Raw genomic sequence first — 16,948 nt, forward strand, 5'->3', positions numbered from 1 at the left:
ACCTCGTGGGGAGAGGGGCCAGGGAGGGCTCAAGAGAAGTGGGGCAGGGCACTGGCCTCTACTGACCACTCCCACTCCGTGACCCATGCCCTGCAGGTCCTTGTTCCAGCAGCTTCTCTATGGCTTCATCTACCACAGCTGGTTCCAAGCAGGTAGGTAAAGCTTTGGAGCCTGCCTACCCCAAATCCACTCTCGGATCTCCGCAGATTCCGACCCTAAAGGGGGGGCGGGGCTTATGGCTGAGCACCGCCGAGTCCCCAGAAGGCGCCAGGGCGTGAGGCTGTGGCTGAGGCGCTCTGGCCCTTGCAGACCCCGCGGAGGCCGAGGGCAACCCCGAGGCGCGTGAGAGCAGCTGTGTCATGAAACAGACACAGTACTACTTCGGGTCGGTGAACGCCTCCTACAACGCCATCATCGACTGTGGAAACTGCTCCAGGTGCCGGCAGAGGACCGGGGCGGGGGGCGGGGTGGGGGGCGCTATCTTGGGGTGGCGGCCGGGGCGGGGGCCAGGGTGGAAAGGGCAGGGCCGATGGGGGCGGAGCGGACCTCAACGCCCCGCCTTTCGGTGACGCCACCAGGCTGTTCCACGCGCAGAGACTGTCCAACACCAACCTCCTCTTCGTCGTGGCCGAGAAGCCGCTGTGCAGCCAGTGTGAGGCTGGCCGGCTGCTGCAGAAGGAGACGCACTGTATCCTGCCCCCGCCGCCCTCGGCCCCCCTCCCGCCCCGCGCGCCCCCTCTGTGCTGCCGCGGCCGCCTCCTTGACTCCCCACCCATGCCCAGCGGACGGCCCGGAGCAGTGCGAACTGGTGCAGAGACCGAGATACCGGAGAGGCCCGCACATCTGCTTCGACTACAACGCGACGGTGAGGGAAGGGGCTGGACGCCCGCCCTCCTACCCAGGGCTGGCGCGGCCCTGTCCCGGGCCCCCAGGCCGACCAGCTCCTTGTCTCCCTTCCGCAGGAAGATACCTCAGATTGCGGCCGCGGAGCCTCCTTCCCGCCGTCGCTGAGCATCCTGGTGTCCCTGCAGCTGCTGCTCCTCCTGGGCCTGCCTCCCGGGCCGCAGGCTCCATTGCACGCCCAGGCCTCCCACCGCCTCTGAGCGCCCTCCCCGCCCCAGGCCTCTCGTTCTCGCCCCACACCCCAACCTTAGGTCCTCTCCCCCGTCCTCCCGAGGGACCTGAACGCGCCGGGCCCCCACAGTCTTAGCCTTGGACTTGGGGGTGGGGGAGTCCCACGGGAGAGCACCGCAGGTCTTTGGCCCCCAAGCCACATCTGCTGCTGAACTGTCATAGTGTCCCCAGACCCCTCATTCCCACCCACCCTCAGGGTTGGGACAGGGAAGCCACAGTCCTGATGCCAAACTAGGCCCCACTGCCCACCCCACCCCAGGCTCCCTTTGTGAGGGAGAACTAAGCCCTGCCCCAAAGGGATTCCTCTAACTGGGCTCCTTCACCCCACCAGGACCAAATCAGGGTTCCCTGGGAATAATGGAGGAAGTTGAGAAGGGCAGTTTGACCCCTGTGCATCCCAGCTTAAGTCCCCACAGGAGGGAGGACCCGAGGCAGCCCCACAGTGGGCTCCAGCTCCTCTGGGCCCCCACCCTCCCCCAAGTACTTCAGGTACTCAGACACAACCCCATGCACACCTGGAGCCCTGAGGGCAGAGGCTGGACGCACGGTGGACAGACACATCCTGAAGGACACACAGACACAGACATGCACGTGGTGGGTGGAGGTGGGGCTCCCAGTCCTTACACAGGTGAGGGCTCGGTGGGAGGGGTGATGTGCACACTCCATCCTGCTCGCCACCCCTCTGATCTGACCCGCAGCCCAACTGGTCCTCCATCCCTAAAGCTGAATGTCAAACTGTGCCAAATGCTAGGGCAGGGGGTGAAGACTTCTCTGTCCCACCCTAGCCGCCAGTGTCCCCTAAATGCCCCCCACCCCAGGTGCTCATTGTAACCATTTATCACTAGTGGCTGGCCCCGAGTGGGACCACACCCCGCTGCCTGTGCCCCTGGGCAGAGGAACCCTCACCAGACATCGCCCTTTGCCTTAGCAGGGTGACTTCACTGATCCTGCCGGGCCGTCCCACCCCCAGTCCGGCCCTGACACACTCAGGCCTGTGCCCACTTCCCCTTTCCTTCCCATTCACACACACACACACTCACACTCCTTGCCCCCTGGAGGCCAAACTGTTCCTCCCTGCTGAACACTCTTGCACACACACACACACAGAGGCCAGGCCTGGGCACACTTCTTCACACCATCCATTCTGGTCATTTCCTCAAAGGCATCTAGCCTGAGGGCTGGTGGGGGACTGAGGGCAGGGGGCTGTGGCCATGGGGCTCAGATGGACAGGGAGGAGGGGGGAGGGGGGATGCATTAATTAATGGCTCCGTTAATTAATGTCATGTTGCTTGTCACTTTCTCAGTGTGTGTATGGTCCATGCCCGTTGCTGGTGCCTGGGTGGGCGCCCACCAAGTGTGCCCGGCCCCGGTGCCAGCCGTGTCTTGCGGGGGTGTGTGTGTAACTGTAGTGTAGTTAAGTGCTCAATGGAGAGTATAAAAATAAAAAAGAAACAAACATATACAGAAGAATAAATATATATTTTAAGTTTGAAAAACAGACAAAACAATCCCCATCAGGTAGTTGTCCAACCCCCAGCTGGGTCTGATCCTTCTCATCGCCCACCCGACCCGGCTGCCCCTCACCTCAGACTCGAGGGACCTAGGGGGGCCATTTCCTTTTTTCTGCCCTTTTATTTTGGTTGTTGTCCTATTTTGTACAGACAAGTCGGAAAAACAATGGCGACAAAAAGTCAAGAAACTTTGTAAAATATTGTGTGTGTGATTCCTTGTAAAATATTTTCAAATGGTTTATTACAGAAGATCAGTTATTAAATAATGTTCATATTTTCACTTCAAACGGTTCCCATCCACTGTGTCTGCCCTGGGGAGAGGATGGGGTAGTGTGAAGACAGGCCGCCTTCATCACCTCAGGGCCCCACTTAACACCCAGCTAGGAGTGAAGGCCAGAGCATCCCAGTCCTGGGTGTAAGGCATGGTAGGCACGCCTCTTCCCCGGCCTCCTAAACATCAGATACTAGAATCCTTTGCCTTGAATAATCCCAAAGGTGCTGAGGGGGAGGGACGGGAGGGGGAAACTCCCGGAGGCTCAGGGAGATGAGACGTGGGTTGAGACAGGCATCCAACAACCAGGTCAGACCACCCTGGCCTAGTGGGCAGGTCCTCCACCAGAACTGAAGAGTGAGGACTGAGCCTGAGTCTGGTACCTGGCACTCGAGGGCCCAGCACTGCTGGTGGGAGGAGCCAAGGTCCAGTCCACATACAGGCTTAACCACTGCTCTTCCCAGCCCAGGCTAGGCTCAAGGCCTGGTGCTCTCCATGGTCACTGCAGCTCAAGACGGAACCCAACTCCCATGTGCATTTTAATCCCAACCCTTGATAGTCAACCGGAGTCCATGTGACCTTCGAGTTCAAGAGGAAAGACGTGACCACCCACGCCGAGGTTTCCCAGTGCTGCCAACACAGTACACACTCAGCACCCATCCGGTGGCTTCTGGCTGGGCCCTCACCCTAGCCTTAGAGCTTATCCCCATACTGCAGATGAGCAAACTGAGACAGGAGAAATCCATTCTCCCTAGTGAGAAGGGCAAGAAACCAGCCCAGGTTTTTGCGAGGAGGCGTTCTGTGGCTGCAGGGCCTTATATGCTGCATAAAGGGCGTTCCAGGCCTTGGCAAACACATCTTTCCTCACTCCTTTGCAGGAGCTGGCCACAGAGCAATGCCTTCCTCAAAACTCTGAGACAGCCCCGACGCCCGGCAACAGCTCCACAACAGCCCCGGAGATCCTGCGGGGCGGGGGTGGGGGGGTGGGGGGGCTTGCCAGATAAAATATAGAACATTCAATCAAATAGAAACTTAAGATAAATGACAAATATTTTTAGTATGTTTCCAATATTGCATGGGACATAACTATACTAAAAAATGAGGACACGCTTAATACTAAAAATAGTATTCACTTACTTGAAATTCAAATTTGATTGAGCACCTTGTATTTTGATTGGCTAGATCTGGCAATCCTACCCTGGTGTGGCACCCAGTGGGGACCCAGACCCCAAATTAAAGGGTGCCAACACCCTTTGCCACCTGGAAGGCTATGCACATGCTGGCAGTTGCACTGAGATCAGTAGCTGAAAGGAAGGAATCCTACACTTCATAAATGGACTTTGTCCTGTAATTATTTTAATTATATGCACATTTTTAAAAGATTTTATTTATTTATATTTAGAGGGGACAGGAAGGAGAGAGAGAGAGAAATATTAATGTATGGTTGCCTCTCGTGAGTCCCCAGCTGGGAACTGGCCTGCAACCCAGGCATGTGCCCTGACTGGGAATCGAACCGCGATTGTCTGGTTCTCAGGCCTGCACTCAATCCATTGAGCTACACCAGCCAGGGCCACATTTTTTAAAAGTAACTCAAGGCCCTGGCTGGTGTAGCTCAGTGGATTGAGCACAGGTCTGCAAACCAGAGGATCGCGGTTTGATTCCCAGTCAGGGCACTTTCCTGGGTTGCAGGCCAGTTCCCTGCAGGCCAACTCCCAGCAGGGGATGTGCGAAAGGCAACCGTACATTGATGTCTCTCTCCCTCTCTCCTTCCCCTCTAAAGATAAATAAATAAATAAATATTTTAAAAAAACATATAAGAATAAATATACAATTTTTATTAAAAAAATAATAAAATGAAAGTAACTCAAGATACAAAAAAAAAATCAGCTTGCAGAACACACAGCCTGCCAGAAGCTACAGCTGCAAAGAAGTGGAAACCCAGGGCCTGTCTTGTCCATGCTTGTGGGGAGACCTCTCTTCCTCTCAGCCAGCAATCAGAAGTCTGTCGAGGGCAGGAAACATGAGTTTGAGCTGTGGCTTCACCTTACGTGTAATAAGGGCAGCCTGGGTAACGCACTCACCGTGCACCCAGGGAGAACTGGCATTTGACATTACAGTTCCCTTGGACCCTCACAGTAGATCCTGTCATCTCCATTGTACGTCTATGGAACTGAGTTTCAACGAAGCCCAATTGACAAGTTGACCAATGTCACACAGGTGCCAAGGAGCAGAGCAAAAATTCCAACCTGGGTCAGGCCCCATGCATCCCATACAACCTGAATCAGGCTTATACCAGACTGTGGAATTTCCAGTTTGCACACACTAGTACACCCACCAGGTCCACCCAACATTCTTACCCACACACCTGTCCACAAGGACACACCCACTGAGATGCACAAAGACCCATTCTTCCCGGGGAATTCAGCAAGTGCGCGGAATATAGTTGTGGGGCTGTCAGTAACCTCCGCTTTTAACAATGCTCCTCCCACTCCCACCTCCCCAGAACAGGAGGAAACGATCCTGAAAACTACAATTCCCAAGCCCACCTCTTCTCACCACCTACAGGACCAGCCCGGGCGCACAGCCTCCTGGGGCTTGTAGTTCTACCCAGAATTCAGATTTGCGTTCCTCCCCAGCTCTGGCAGAGAACTCTGTGTCCCGGCATGCCACGCAACCGGAAGACCTACACTGAGAGGGCATCCCGCCGCCGCCCGGGGCGCGCAGGCGCACCGCTCCTGTTTGTCGGTGCCCGAGAAGGGAAGAGGTGCAATCGAAGTCAAAACCTAGGCCGAGCCGGAGCTGACCAGACGAGACACGGGCCCGGAACTAGGCTCCAGGCCCGCGCGGACCGGACCGGACCGTAGGACCCTGGAGTGGATGGAGTAGGCCCAGCTCCGAGATCAGCGCCAGCCCATTCGGCCTGGCCCCGGGCCCACAGAGCGGGCAGGCAGGCGGGCCGAAGCTGCCCAGGGCCTTCCCACAGGTCCCCCGCGAGAGGCCTAGGCACTGGCTCCGCAACCAGGCCCGGCCCAGCCCTTTGCAACCGGAGTCGACCCAACCAGAAGTGGAGCTTTCACCAGGACCATAGGCCGTAACTAGGCCGGACCCGGGCCTCCCGTCGGGGCCGGACTGGGACGAGGCCCCGGGGAGGCCCCTAGTCTACTGCACCTTCCCTCAGGCCGACGCCCACCGGGAAGATGCAGCGCGCCCTACCTGGCGCCCGCCAGCACTTGGGGGCCATCCTGGCCAGCGCCAGCGTGGTGGTGAAGGCCCTGTGCGCGGCAGTACTATTCCTCTACCTGCTGTCCTTCGCCGTGGACACAGGCTGCTTGGCAGTCACTCCAGGCTATCTCTTTCCGCCCAACTTCTGGATCTGGACCCTGGCCACACATGGGCTGATGGAACAGCACGTGTGGGATGTGGCTATCAGCCTGGCCACAGTGGTGGTGGCTGGGCGCTTGCTGGAGCCGCTCTGGGGGGCCTTGGAGCTGCTCATTTTCTTCTCAGTGGTGAACGTGTCTGTAGGGCTGCTGGGGGCCTTCGCCTACCTCCTCACCTACATGGCCTCCTTCAACTTGGTGTATCTATTCACTATCCGCATCCACGGCGCCCTGGGCTTCCTAGGTGGCGTCCTGGTGGCACTCAAGCAAACCATGGGGGACTGTGTGGTCCTGCGAGTGCCCCAAGTGCGCATCAGCGTGGTGCCCATGTTGCTGCTGGGGCTGCTGCTGCTGCTGCGGCTGGCCACGCTGCTCCAGAGTCCGGCACTGGCCTCCTATGGCTTTGGGCTGCTCTCCAGTTGGGTCTATCTTCGCTTCTACCAGCGCCACAGCCGAGGCCGAGGGGACATGGCCGACCACTTTGCTTTCGCCACCTTCTTCCCTGAGATCCTGCAGCCTGTGGTGGGGCTGCTGGCGAACTTAGTGCACAGCCTCCTGGTAAAGGTAAAGATATGCCAGAAGACAGTGAAGCGCTATGATGTGGGGGCTCCATCCTCCATCACCATCAGCCTCCCAGGCACAGACCCTCAAGATGCGGAGCGGAGAAGGTACTGTGGAGTCTTCTGAAACCTTGTTGAACTAGGAGAATAATTATTAAGTCCCATTACGTCTGGCGGGGTGCATGCTGTATATAGCACAGCGGCCAAGGGTCAGGTGTTGGGGCAGATTCAGAAAGACATCAAGTCCGGTTTGCTGCCTGGAGGAATTAATGCAGCATTTAGGTGTCTGGGCTCCCAGAAGCGCTTCCCAACATCAGGGAATACTGCTTCTCTGACCACTCGTGCCACTTAACAAGCTTCGGGAACTGTGCAGTTTCTTTTGGTGCTGTGTGAGGGGCTAATGGTCTCTGAACCCTGGAATCCTAGACCCTGGATCTGTGGAAGCCAGAAACAACCTGCTGGCCCGTGAGAGGGAGGGGCAGAGGAGACTGGGGTCCTTAAGAGGCCGTCTGGGCCACCCAATTTCCAGTTGCTGGACCATGTCCTCTTCCTAGGTCTTAACTCCGATACTGTGCTTCTCTGCCACTTACTGAGCAGGAAGCTTGAGGAGTGTTACGAGACACACCCCCACCCTTCTGCAGGTAGGCATGGGTTACCAAACCCAGGGGACCAGGCCACGTGACCCCAGGGAATGGAGACAACCTTTTCACTATCTGTAAAGCAAGCCGTCTGCACCACCAGGAGGCCTCAAGGAGCCACTCACTCAGTGCAGCTTGGCCAGGGCAGGGCAGCGCTCTTTAAGTCCAGCTCTCTCCCAAGCGTGTGGCCTCACCAGAGTGGTCACAGCTCCACGTCCATTATTCTTGGGGATTTTTTGAGGCAGTGATTTGAGTAGTGAAATCTGGAGCAGGCTATGTTTCTACTTTGGCAGCGTCGTGAATTCAGCTGAAGAGTTAGCCCTGTGCTTACTCTCCACTGGGGCGGTGGAGTTGCGTGTGGGACCCACCCTTTCCTCAAAGGAGTTTCCAGCTGGGGAGTGCCACGGACCACTATGGTCCAAGGTGGTGGGTGCTGCGGGGCATAATTGTGGGCCCTACAGTTTGTGTCTCTCTGGCAGATGAACCCTAAAGACCAAAGTCTGTCTTAACCTTATCCAGTGGAGGAGATGCAGCCAGCCAGGCTGAGCTTGCTGTGATCTGCCCTCGGAGCTGTTCAGGTGGGGGCCAGGCCACAGTGGTGGTGCCTCCGCAAGGAAGTGATCTTGGATTGTTAGGGTTGTCTGGATATTCAGAACACCTGCTCAGAAAATGCATAGGTGGAGGCAGGCTGGGGGTGGGATGTTAGGAGGTGGATTCTTGGCATGGCCTCGTGGTTGTGAGCTTACCTGGGGATGGGGGTTACTCCTTCCGCCACTTTGACGTCTGGCTGCATGCCACCCCCACACCAGAAGGGCTGCTAGTCGTGGGGCACAGGGTTTCCTAACTCTGACCCTTGTGAGGAAGTGACGAGCAAGCCACCACCTCTCTGCCTTGGCAGGCCTCAACAGAACCGACACGGCAACCTGCAGGGTGGGAGCCTGGGTGGCCGCAGAGGAGGACTATCCTGTCTATGTCACCCTTGTCACGTGCCGGTCTGAAGGACAGAGTGGAAGTGTGCTGGGCCTTTCTGTGCCCGTGTCATGGCTATCTTTCCTGTCACATTCCCTGGCAGCAGCCCACCTCCTGGTGGGCCAGGGCAGCTCTCCCCCTCCCCCAAAGCGGGGTTGCCAAGAGTCTGCCCAGGAGAACCAGTGCCCTACCCAGGTTCCCCTTTCTCTCTGCCTGCAAGGACTCAGTGTGTCCCTTTTTTTTTTAAAGATTTTATTTATTTATCTTTAGAGGGGAAGGGAAGGAGAGAGGGAGAGAAATATCAATGTATGGTTGCCTCTCGTGAATCCCCTGCTGGGAACTGGCCTGCAACCCAGGCATGTGCCCCGACGGGGAATCGAGCCTCGATCCTCTGGTTCGCAGGCCCACACTCAATCCACTGAGCTCCACCTCAGTGTGTCCCTTCTTAACATAGGTCCTGGTGGCTTTGGAGATTCTCCTGAGAAGGAGAACATTAGAATCAGCCAGGGGCACTGGCGGACCTAAGATGGCCCTGCTTCCCAGGCTAAGAGCCAGGGCAGGTGCCTGAGTCCCAGCCTTTCCCACAGACCCTTGCCAGGAGGCTCAAAACACCCCTAACAAGGGTCGGGGAGGAGAATCACCCCCCAGTGATGCCAGGGCCCCGGCAGAAACTTGCCACCCAGGAACTTGCTCTTCCGCCCGTCTGTCTGGGAGCACCCAGCCTGTCCGCCGTTAGGTACCACCCTCGGGCCCACTCCTGAGGCTGGCTTGCTGGGCAGTCCAGCAGACACCCAGCTGGCCTTCTCAGCCTGGAGGCGCTCTGGCTGGGGAAGGAAGGCTCTACTGCCTTCAGACCCTCGTTCTGATGGCAGAGGGGACCCTGATCCAATCTGTGGGGAGCCCTGGGCCCTCATGAGGAAGGAAAACACAGGGTTCTCCTGAGAGGAGTCTCCATGGGAGGGGGAGTCCGAGTTGTGGGGGAAGGTGTAGGGCATGAGCCAAGTCCAAACGCAGAGTGACCTGTCCTCTTTCCTCTGGCCCCAGGCAACTGGCCCTGAAGGCCCTCAATGAACGACTGAAGAGAGTGGAGGACCAGTCCGTCTGGCCAAGCATGGATGACGATGAGGAGGCCGGGGCCAAGGTGGACAGTCCCCCGCCCTCAGACAAGGCCCCTGCGCTCTCGGGGCAGGGGGTGGCCCCGGAGCCCAGCCTGATTACCTTCGAGGCAGCTTCCCCGCAGCCGTAACCCCAGACCACCTTGAGTGTAGCCCCTCCTCTCCCGCGCCCCCCGACACCCTCTCAGCTCCTGTGAAGGGAGGGAAGATGGTCTGCTGGGGGCTTCCTCGGCCTTCTGCTATTTCTCGCCAACACTACCCAGGACTCTGGCTACCTGGTTCCAACTCCAGACAACCACTATGTCAGGCACGGGGCCTCTGAAGCATCAGCCATCTGAGGTAAGACTGCACCTTGGCAGGCTGCCCCAAGCAAGCGGCTGCAGGGACGCTAGTGCCACAGCTTCTGGGCCCGCCTTCACACCTGATGCTGCTTGCCGAGAGCCCCGAGCCAAGGCAAGGATCTGCCAAAACCCTTCTGGGGAGTCCAGCCAGCGTGGGGCCGCACGCCTCTGCCCACCCCCAGGAGGACTGTGTATCGGTCAAGATTCCAGTCCCCTCTGCTGTGGCCATGACTGTTTCCCGGCCAGGACGGTCGCAGCTCCCAGGGGTTTTCTACAGGACCATGCGGCGGGCAGCTGGGCCCAGCCGTGCAGTATCAATAAAGTGGTTCTTGGCGGTGCGAGTCCCGGGCTCTGTCAGACCGCCCTGCACAGCCCTCATCATGCTCAGCTGCAGAGCTAGACAGGGACTCTTGTTCCAGGGCTCGGGCCCTGTGGCCATGCCAGCTGGATAAGCGACCCACTGCCCCTCCTGTTCCCAGGCAGGGAAGCTGCCCAGGGAGCCGACGGCCGAGGGCTTCTCTGTAGGGAACTGGTCTCAGCCATGCTCATCTCCAAGATGAGCGTCCCTGTCCTATTGCTGTCCAGATCTGACCAGCACTGTGGGCAGCCAGGGGACTGAGAGGGCGCCCAGCCCCGCCTTAACAGTCACAGCATGGAGGCTTTCCAGAGCCCTCGGTGGCCTGGGGTGCTCAGCAGCCAAGCCTGGGGGCTTGCGTGCTGGGACAGCTTCAGCCCCTCAGCGAGCAGCCGGGGACAGAACCCCTGTTGTGCCCAGCAACCCCTTTTTCGTGCTGGTGGTGTCAGCAAGAACTCTCCCCAACCCTAGGCTATTGTCTCTCTCCGATCTTTTCAGTTACTTTTTTTTTATTTTGTTTTTTCTCCTGTAATTTTCTGAACATACAGATACAAGTATGAGTTGAGTTGCTGGGGAGCCGGTCTTGCAACCCCACTGTCATCAAGACACATGGTCCTTGAGCTCCTCTGGGGCGGCAGGGAGAGAAGGAAGGAGGGGCACTCCAGTGTGAGGAGCAAGCGCAAATGTCACACACAGGACGCCTGTCCCTGAGTGCCCCGGTGCCTGAAGTGTCCCTGCGATCTAGTCAGGTGACAGTCCAGGAGGTCCTGGCCCCATTTCCTATAGTGAGAGGCAAATCCAGGCTTCCAGGCTGAAAAGAGCTCATGGCTGAATCCTTTTGCGGTACAGATAGGCATTGCTCACCTGGTTCATGATGACCAAGCTGGTAATGACAGGGCACAGCACAGCCAGGTACCAGACTCCCCCAGTGACCGTGGCAGTGAACCAGAGTGAGCACATGCCCAACAAGAGGCTGGCACTACCCAGAAGGTAGCCTACTAGCCCAGAAGTGGCATGGTACAGCTTGAGCTTGGCCAGGGGCCATCGGGGCAGCAATTTGGGGTAGAGCAGCCCCACCCCACCTGAGCACTGAAGCACTGCCCACAGCACAGCCAGCAGCCCCAACCGCCCATGCCACGTGGCCAGGTGGGCTTTGCCAAGCTGTTCCTTGTGGAGGATGACAAGGCCCAAGCCCAGCAGTGCACACAGCAGGGCCAGCAGCTGCAGGACCCAGTGGCAGCGTGCTCGGCCCTTCCTCGAGAGGGAGCGCAGCAGTGAACTCTCGGGAGAGAAGACCAGCAGTGCCTCCGTCATCAGGAAGGAGAACTGGGGAGACAGGGATGGATGCTGAGAGAGCGCTACCCAGCAGAAGGGAAGAGAAATTTAGGTAACCTTCTAGGCTGCCAATCAGTCTGGGCAGATTTCCAGCCCCCCCCCCTTCTCTCCCCACTGACAAGAGTACCCGTTTGGTAGGGCAGGAGGGGAGAACTCCATCCGGAACAGAACATCTGCCCTGAGTAACCTGCCAGAGGCACCCCTCCATACTTCCATGCTGTTCTGAAATGACGTCTGCTGTTACCCAGCAAACACAAGGTATGAGATGTGGCACTTATAAATGATTCACAAGTTTGTTTCCCTGACACAGAGTGGATACAATTTCTTGGCAGACCTGGCCAAGCAGGTGCAGTGTGTCAGGGAAAATTAGATGCATCACTATAAGTTAAGGTAGGTAGAGAGAGGGAAGGGACACCTAAATTCATTTTCTAAACTTACTGCCTGGAGGTGGGTGAAGCCCCATTTTGCGTTTAAACAAATGCTATCCATTTGTCCTGGACCTTGAATACTCTGGTTCAGGGCCAAGCAGGATTTAGAGCATGCAGTTCCAACAATCGCACACCCCATCCCTCCAAACATATCAAGTGACTAAGGATTCAGAGGCCACCAGGGCTGTCACCCATACCTATGCTCCCTCCCAACCCTAAGAGCTGACCAGGTGCACTACTTACAGCAAGAGACATAAGCACAGGGTGCCAGGAGAACAGACCTGGAATGAGAAGAGGCTTTGTGAAGCTGGGGAAGAACCCAGCCGCACCAACGCCTACGGGCTGAGGAAGATGAGCAGTCCATCACCGCAGGCAGTGCTGCCAAAACGCAAGTCCCCCTTGCTGCAACAAGCTGACCCCATAGCCAGCTCCCTGGTCCCTCCTGGATCAGAAAGGCCATGTTTTTCCACTCCTCTAGCAGTCCCTCCCACCCGCTGCACTTTGCAAGAGGCAGCCAAGTGGAGCACCAAGGCAAGAAGAGAGAAGCCAGGTACTCCGGGCCTGGCCAGGCTGGCAGAGCTCCCACACTCATTTACTCCATCCCACTTGTCCCTCCAGGATAGCATGTCCCTCAGCCAGCCAGGCCTTTCCCAGGAGTCAGGCCCAATAGTTCTTACTGCTCCTGCTCCCCAGGAAAAGTAGCACTTTACTTCTCAGAAGTTAATTATTACTTATACTTACTGGAGCCAGGCCTGGCAAGCACAGCCACAAAGATGGTGAAGCCTAGGGCCACAAGATGGGCAGCAGCCCCGGAGGCGGTGCGTAGAGCTCGGTAGATGTGTGACTCGGTCTCCATAGAAAGGGCCATGGTCAACCAGGCCGGTGGTTGTAGCCTGAAAGCATAGTAGAGTAAGCAGGGGTCACAAATGCCCGAGTTCCACTCCTCTCACTGAAGTAAGCGTTGCAGGGCAGGTATGCCACTCTCTTCCAAGAAGTGGAGGTAGGAAGGGATGCTACCAAGACAGGCACCAGCAATAAGCGAGGACCGCTATCCTGTCAGTATGTACCTGCATCTGAACTGGCACAGACGACTGACCCACCTTCCAGGTAGGATGCGCAAAGCCGTGTAATAGACTACAAATCCCAGCGTGCACCACGCTGTCGCCAGGCGGGAGCACTAGCTGATAGGACGTGAAGCACTACGGGAAGTGTGGTTCCCAGCTGCGACCAGATTGCAGCCTGAATCCCTTCGCGCGCAGCCTCCTCACGTGCTGCTAGCATGCTGCCCCTCCACGCTAGGGATTCGCCTGCCTCACCCGCAGCGCCGACCGTACGCGCTGACTTCCTCTGGAGAAAGCGGGATACTCGGGACTCTGCCGCGCGCCGCCGCTCCGTCAGGGAGCCGCTTCACTTCCGGGTGTGAAGACTACCCGCCCAGGACTTCCTGAGACGAGCCCCCTCCGCAGCCCCGCTTCTGAGGCGCGCTACGCAAGCGCTGTTGAGCAGTCTGCTTCAAGGGTGTCTGAGTGCGCAGGCGTGCTTGATCGAGAGCGGGGAGGCCTTGGAGCTTTTTCTGAAAGGTGTTTCCAGAAGCCAGAGCGCTACGATCTAAGGTCCTGGGGCCCCGTAGCGCCATGGGCAGCGGCTGCCGCATTGAATGCATATTTTTCAGCGAGTTCCACCCCACGCTGGGACCCAAGATCACCTATCAGGTGACATCGGGCTCGCAGGGTTGGGGGGAGGAAATAAGTACGCTTTCGGGAGCTCAGCCGGCTGTGTGGAAGCAGTGCTCACGCAAGCCCGCTACTTCTTCATTCACGGAAAATATTGAACCGAGAGGATTCTCAGACCCGCGTCCCAGGGTCCTGGCTTGGCGGAGCAGACAAACATCTCATAGACAGTGATTGTGGGAAATCGGTCTGTGGGGATCCAGGGAAGGGATCTCGTGCCAGGTCCCACGAGAGGTCGGAGTGGGTGGTCCATTACTGTTCCTGAGTGCATAGGAATTTAGCTGAGTGGAGAGAGATTGTACCAGGTAGAGGGAGCGGCATATGCAAAAGCCTGGAGTCAAGTGAAAACATATCATATATTTAAAAGCTAAGCAGTAGTAGGCCTGAGCTGATGGGAGAGGGAACGGCTGGAGAAGAGAGCTTAAGTCATGGGGGATTTCCTCTTTGCTCTGACAAGTCCTGAGGTCTGCTAAAGAGCCTTCTGCAACTCCACTCCCCAGGTTCCTGAGGACTTCATCTCCCGGGAGCTGTTTGACACTGTCCAGGTGTACATCATCACCAAGCCAGAGCTGCAGAACAAGCTCATCACTGTGTGAGGCCCTAGCCAAGGAGATCCTTCCCGGGAGGAGTGGATGGGCTTGGGAGTGGGGGAAGCCTGACTCTGTTCCCACTTGTTTTCTCATCTAGCACAGCCATGGAGAAGAAACTGATAGGCTGCCCTGTGTGCATCGAGCACAAGAAGTATAGCCGCAATGCCCTGCTCTTCAACCTGGGCTTTGTGTGTGATGCCCAAGCCAAGACCTGCGCCCTTGAGCCCATCGTCAAAAAGCTGGCTGGCTACCTGACCACACTGGAGGTCTGCAACACAATAGGCTCGGGTGGATGGGCAGGCCGGCTTGGGGAAAGCATTCACATGTCTCCAAAGCCCTCCAGACCTAGGAACCTGCCAGGGAAGGATGCTAGCTGGGGGTCCTGGGGTGTGCCCACCATGCTATCCATGCTCCATCCAGCTAGAGAGCGGTTTCGTGTCAACGGAAGAGAGCAAGCAGAAGTTGGTGCCCATCATGACCGTCTTGCTGGAGGAGCTAAATGCCTCAGGCCGGTGTACTCTGCCCATCGGTATGCCCCAGCCTCTGCAAGGACAGCTGAGGGTGTAGAAGGGGTGGGAAAGTGACAGGGGAAGGTGAGCCCAGCCAAGGACAAGCTTCATGAACAAATTCATGGCCAGGAAATAGTCATGAGCTGAGTTAATGATGTCCAGCATCCTGTGTATGCTGGGGCTGGGACCGGGGAGGCCAGCAGAGCCATGTTCCTTCCCCTCTCTGGGCCTCAGTCTGTCACTTTATAAAAGGGGAAGATTGGCTCCACCCAGAGCCACCTGCCTGCCTCAAGGTTTGCTGGGAGAACTGGATAATAACTGAGGCCTCTTAGAAGAGAGCACTGAGAATATGGGTGGGACCCCCTGCAGATGAGTCCAACACCATCCACTTGAAGGTGATCGAGCAGCGGCCCGACCCTCCTGTGGTTCAGGAATATGATGTGCCTGTCTTTACCAAGGACAAGGAGGATTTCTTCAACTCACAGTGGGACCTCACCACACAACAGGTGTGCTGTCCCTCCCTGGGCATCACCACGTGGGGCTGTCTACCTCCCTGACCTCACCCAGCCCCTCCTGACCCTGCCCTGCCCAGATCCTGCCCTACATTGACGGTTTCCGCCACGTCCAGAAGATCTCAGCCGAGGCAGATGTGGAGCTCAACCTAGTACGCATCGCCATCCAGAACCTGCTGTGAGTGGGGCAGCAGTCATACCCAGGGTGGGAGCGCCAGCCAGGAAAGAGCCCTGGGGCCTTGGGTGTGGGAAGGCATGGTCCTCAGAGGCTAAGCACAGCGCTCTCTCCCAGGTACTATGGTGTTGTGACCTTGGTGTCCGTCCTCCAGGTGGGTGAGTCTGGGCTCTGGTTCCGTGGAGAGTGGGTCGTGTGGTTGGGCCAGACTCAGGCTGTGTCAGATGTCCAAGCCTCTCACTCAGGCCCCTGTGCCTCCTGCTGCCTGTCCTCCAGTACTCCAATGTGTACTGCCCGACACCCAAGGTCCAGGACCTGGTAGATAACAAGTCCCTGCAAGAGGAGTGTCTATCCTATGTGACTAAACAAGGTATTGGTGGGCTCTAGGGAGGCCATCTCGGGAAGGGCAGGTCCACCCGGAGAGCTGACTCCTGGTGCCCACAGGGCACAAGAGGGCCAGCCTCCGGGACGTGTTCCAGCTGTACTGCAGCCTGAGCCCTGGCACTACTGTCCGAGACCTCATCGGCCGCCACCCACAGCAGCTGCAGCGCGTTGATGAACGGTCAGAAGGGGGTTCCCTGGGACATGAAGGGTGTGTCTGAGGGCAGATATACCCTTTCTGTCTCTTTGGAGCCCTGGGCTAGAGAGAAAGCAGGGGTTTGCGGTTGAGCAGAACCGTGGGCCCCATTAGTCCAGGCAGGCTTCCTGAAGGGGATGGGTTCGGAAGCCAGTCTGGTCACTGAGACAGAATTGGAGGGGAGGCTGCAGGAAAAGGTTGGCCTGGTAGAAGAAAGTGGCCAGGACATCACCCCCCTCTCCCTCGACATGCGCCCCAGGAAGCTGATCCAGTTCGGGCTTATGAAGAGCCTCATCCGGAGACTGCGGAAGTACCCTGTGCGGGTGTCTCGGGAGGGGCGGAGCCACCCCGCCCGGCTTTACACCGGCTGCCACAGCTACGACGAGATCTGCTGCAAGACAGGTAGAGGCCGGCAGGACAGCCGGTTTGGGGTAAGGGCAGGGTGGCCAAGGGAGCTGACCTCACCTCCACCCCCCAGGCATGAGCTACCACGAGCTGGATGAACGTCTGGAAAACGACCCCAACATCATCATTTGCTGGAAATGAGGCTGCTGTGGGGCTGGACGCAGCTGCAGCTGCTCTCTCCTGCTAAGCCCTGCCTGGTGCTTGAAGGCCAGACCACCCTGTCTCACTGTTGACCCTCACTTCTGTCAATAAAGTCAAACATTTCAACCTATTTGACTGAATACCACCTCTGAGCCAGCCACTAGAGAACCAGCCGTGAGTGAAATAGCCAGGTTCCTGGCCCCCTTGGAGCGCCATCTGGTGGTCAGAGCCGGCAATGGACAAGTAAATGGGCATGCTACTTGTCAATAAAA

The 16,948-nt window shown here is 57.5% G+C and overlaps 4 protein-coding genes across 8 annotated transcripts in view; 3 read left to right on the forward strand and 1 right to left on the reverse strand.

Annotated features, from left to right (window-relative positions):
* The window catches only part of CACNA2D2 (calcium voltage-gated channel auxiliary subunit alpha2delta 2), a 121,341-nt gene extending 118,409 nt beyond the window's left edge, over positions 1–2,932 (forward strand). For both annotated transcript variants that reach the window (XM_037049629.1, XM_037049630.1), the window contains exons 34-38: positions 97–152; positions 310–436; positions 579–688; positions 783–865; positions 963–2,932. In XM_037049629.1, coding sequence (XP_036905524.1) covers positions 97–152; positions 310–436; positions 579–688; positions 783–865; positions 963–1,103 — 517 coding nt within the window. In that variant the 3' untranslated portion in view covers positions 1,104–2,932. The remainder of the gene's footprint in view (positions 1–96; positions 153–309; positions 437–578; positions 689–782; positions 866–962) is intronic.
* Positions 2,933–5,631: 2,699 nt separating this feature from the next.
* TMEM115 (transmembrane protein 115) lies at positions 5,632–10,260 on the forward strand. The gene is made up of 2 exons (XM_037049633.1): positions 5,632–6,964; positions 9,508–10,260. Exons 1-2 carry the CDS (start codon positions 6,114–6,116, stop codon positions 9,707–9,709), a joined length of 1,053 nt encoding a protein of 350 aa, XP_036905528.1. The 5' UTR covers positions 5,632–6,113; the 3' UTR covers positions 9,710–10,260.
* A 505-nt stretch (positions 10,261–10,765) lies between these two features.
* CYB561D2 (cytochrome b561 family member D2) lies at positions 10,766–13,546 on the reverse strand. Of its 3 annotated transcripts, none has more exons than XM_037049634.1 (4): positions 13,354–13,546; positions 12,779–12,930; positions 12,281–12,318; positions 10,766–11,600 (listed from the first exon to the last, which is right to left on the reverse strand). In XM_037049634.1, exons 2-4 carry the CDS (start codon positions 12,903–12,905, stop codon positions 11,097–11,099), a joined length of 669 nt encoding a protein of 222 aa, XP_036905529.1. In that variant the 5' UTR covers positions 12,906–12,930; positions 13,354–13,546; the 3' UTR covers positions 10,766–11,096. The 3 variants fall into 3 exon arrangements, with proteins under 3 accessions (XP_036905529.1, XP_036905531.1, XP_036905530.1); XM_037049636.1 differs by lacking the exon at positions 13,354–13,546 and adding an exon at positions 13,138–13,345; XM_037049635.1 differs by lacking the exon at positions 13,354–13,546 and adding an exon at positions 13,105–13,345.
* Positions 11,590–16,806, forward strand: NPRL2 (NPR2 like, GATOR1 complex subunit). 2 transcript variants are annotated; one of them, XM_037049632.1, is made up of 11 exons: positions 11,590–11,661; positions 14,268–14,359; positions 14,460–14,623; positions 14,778–14,886; positions 15,236–15,372; positions 15,459–15,556; positions 15,671–15,707; positions 15,830–15,923; positions 15,998–16,115; positions 16,390–16,532; positions 16,609–16,806. In XM_037049632.1, exons 1-11 carry the CDS (start codon positions 11,615–11,617, stop codon positions 16,674–16,676), a joined length of 1,107 nt encoding a protein of 368 aa, XP_036905527.1. In that variant the 5' UTR covers positions 11,590–11,614; the 3' UTR covers positions 16,677–16,806. The 2 variants fall into 2 exon arrangements, with proteins under 2 accessions (XP_036905527.1, XP_036905526.1); XM_037049631.1 differs by lacking the exon at positions 11,590–11,661 and adding an exon at positions 13,563–13,749 and having other exon boundaries at positions 14,455–14,623.
* The last annotated feature ends 142 nt before the right edge of the window (positions 16,807–16,948 follow it).

The sequence above is a fragment of the Sturnira hondurensis genome, unplaced genomic scaffold, assembly GCF_014824575.4.
Source record: "Sturnira hondurensis isolate 20B ecotype Veracruz unplaced genomic scaffold, ASM1482457v3 Scaffold0006496, whole genome shotgun sequence".
Taxonomy (NCBI): domain Eukaryota; kingdom Metazoa; phylum Chordata; class Mammalia; order Chiroptera; family Phyllostomidae; genus Sturnira; species Sturnira hondurensis.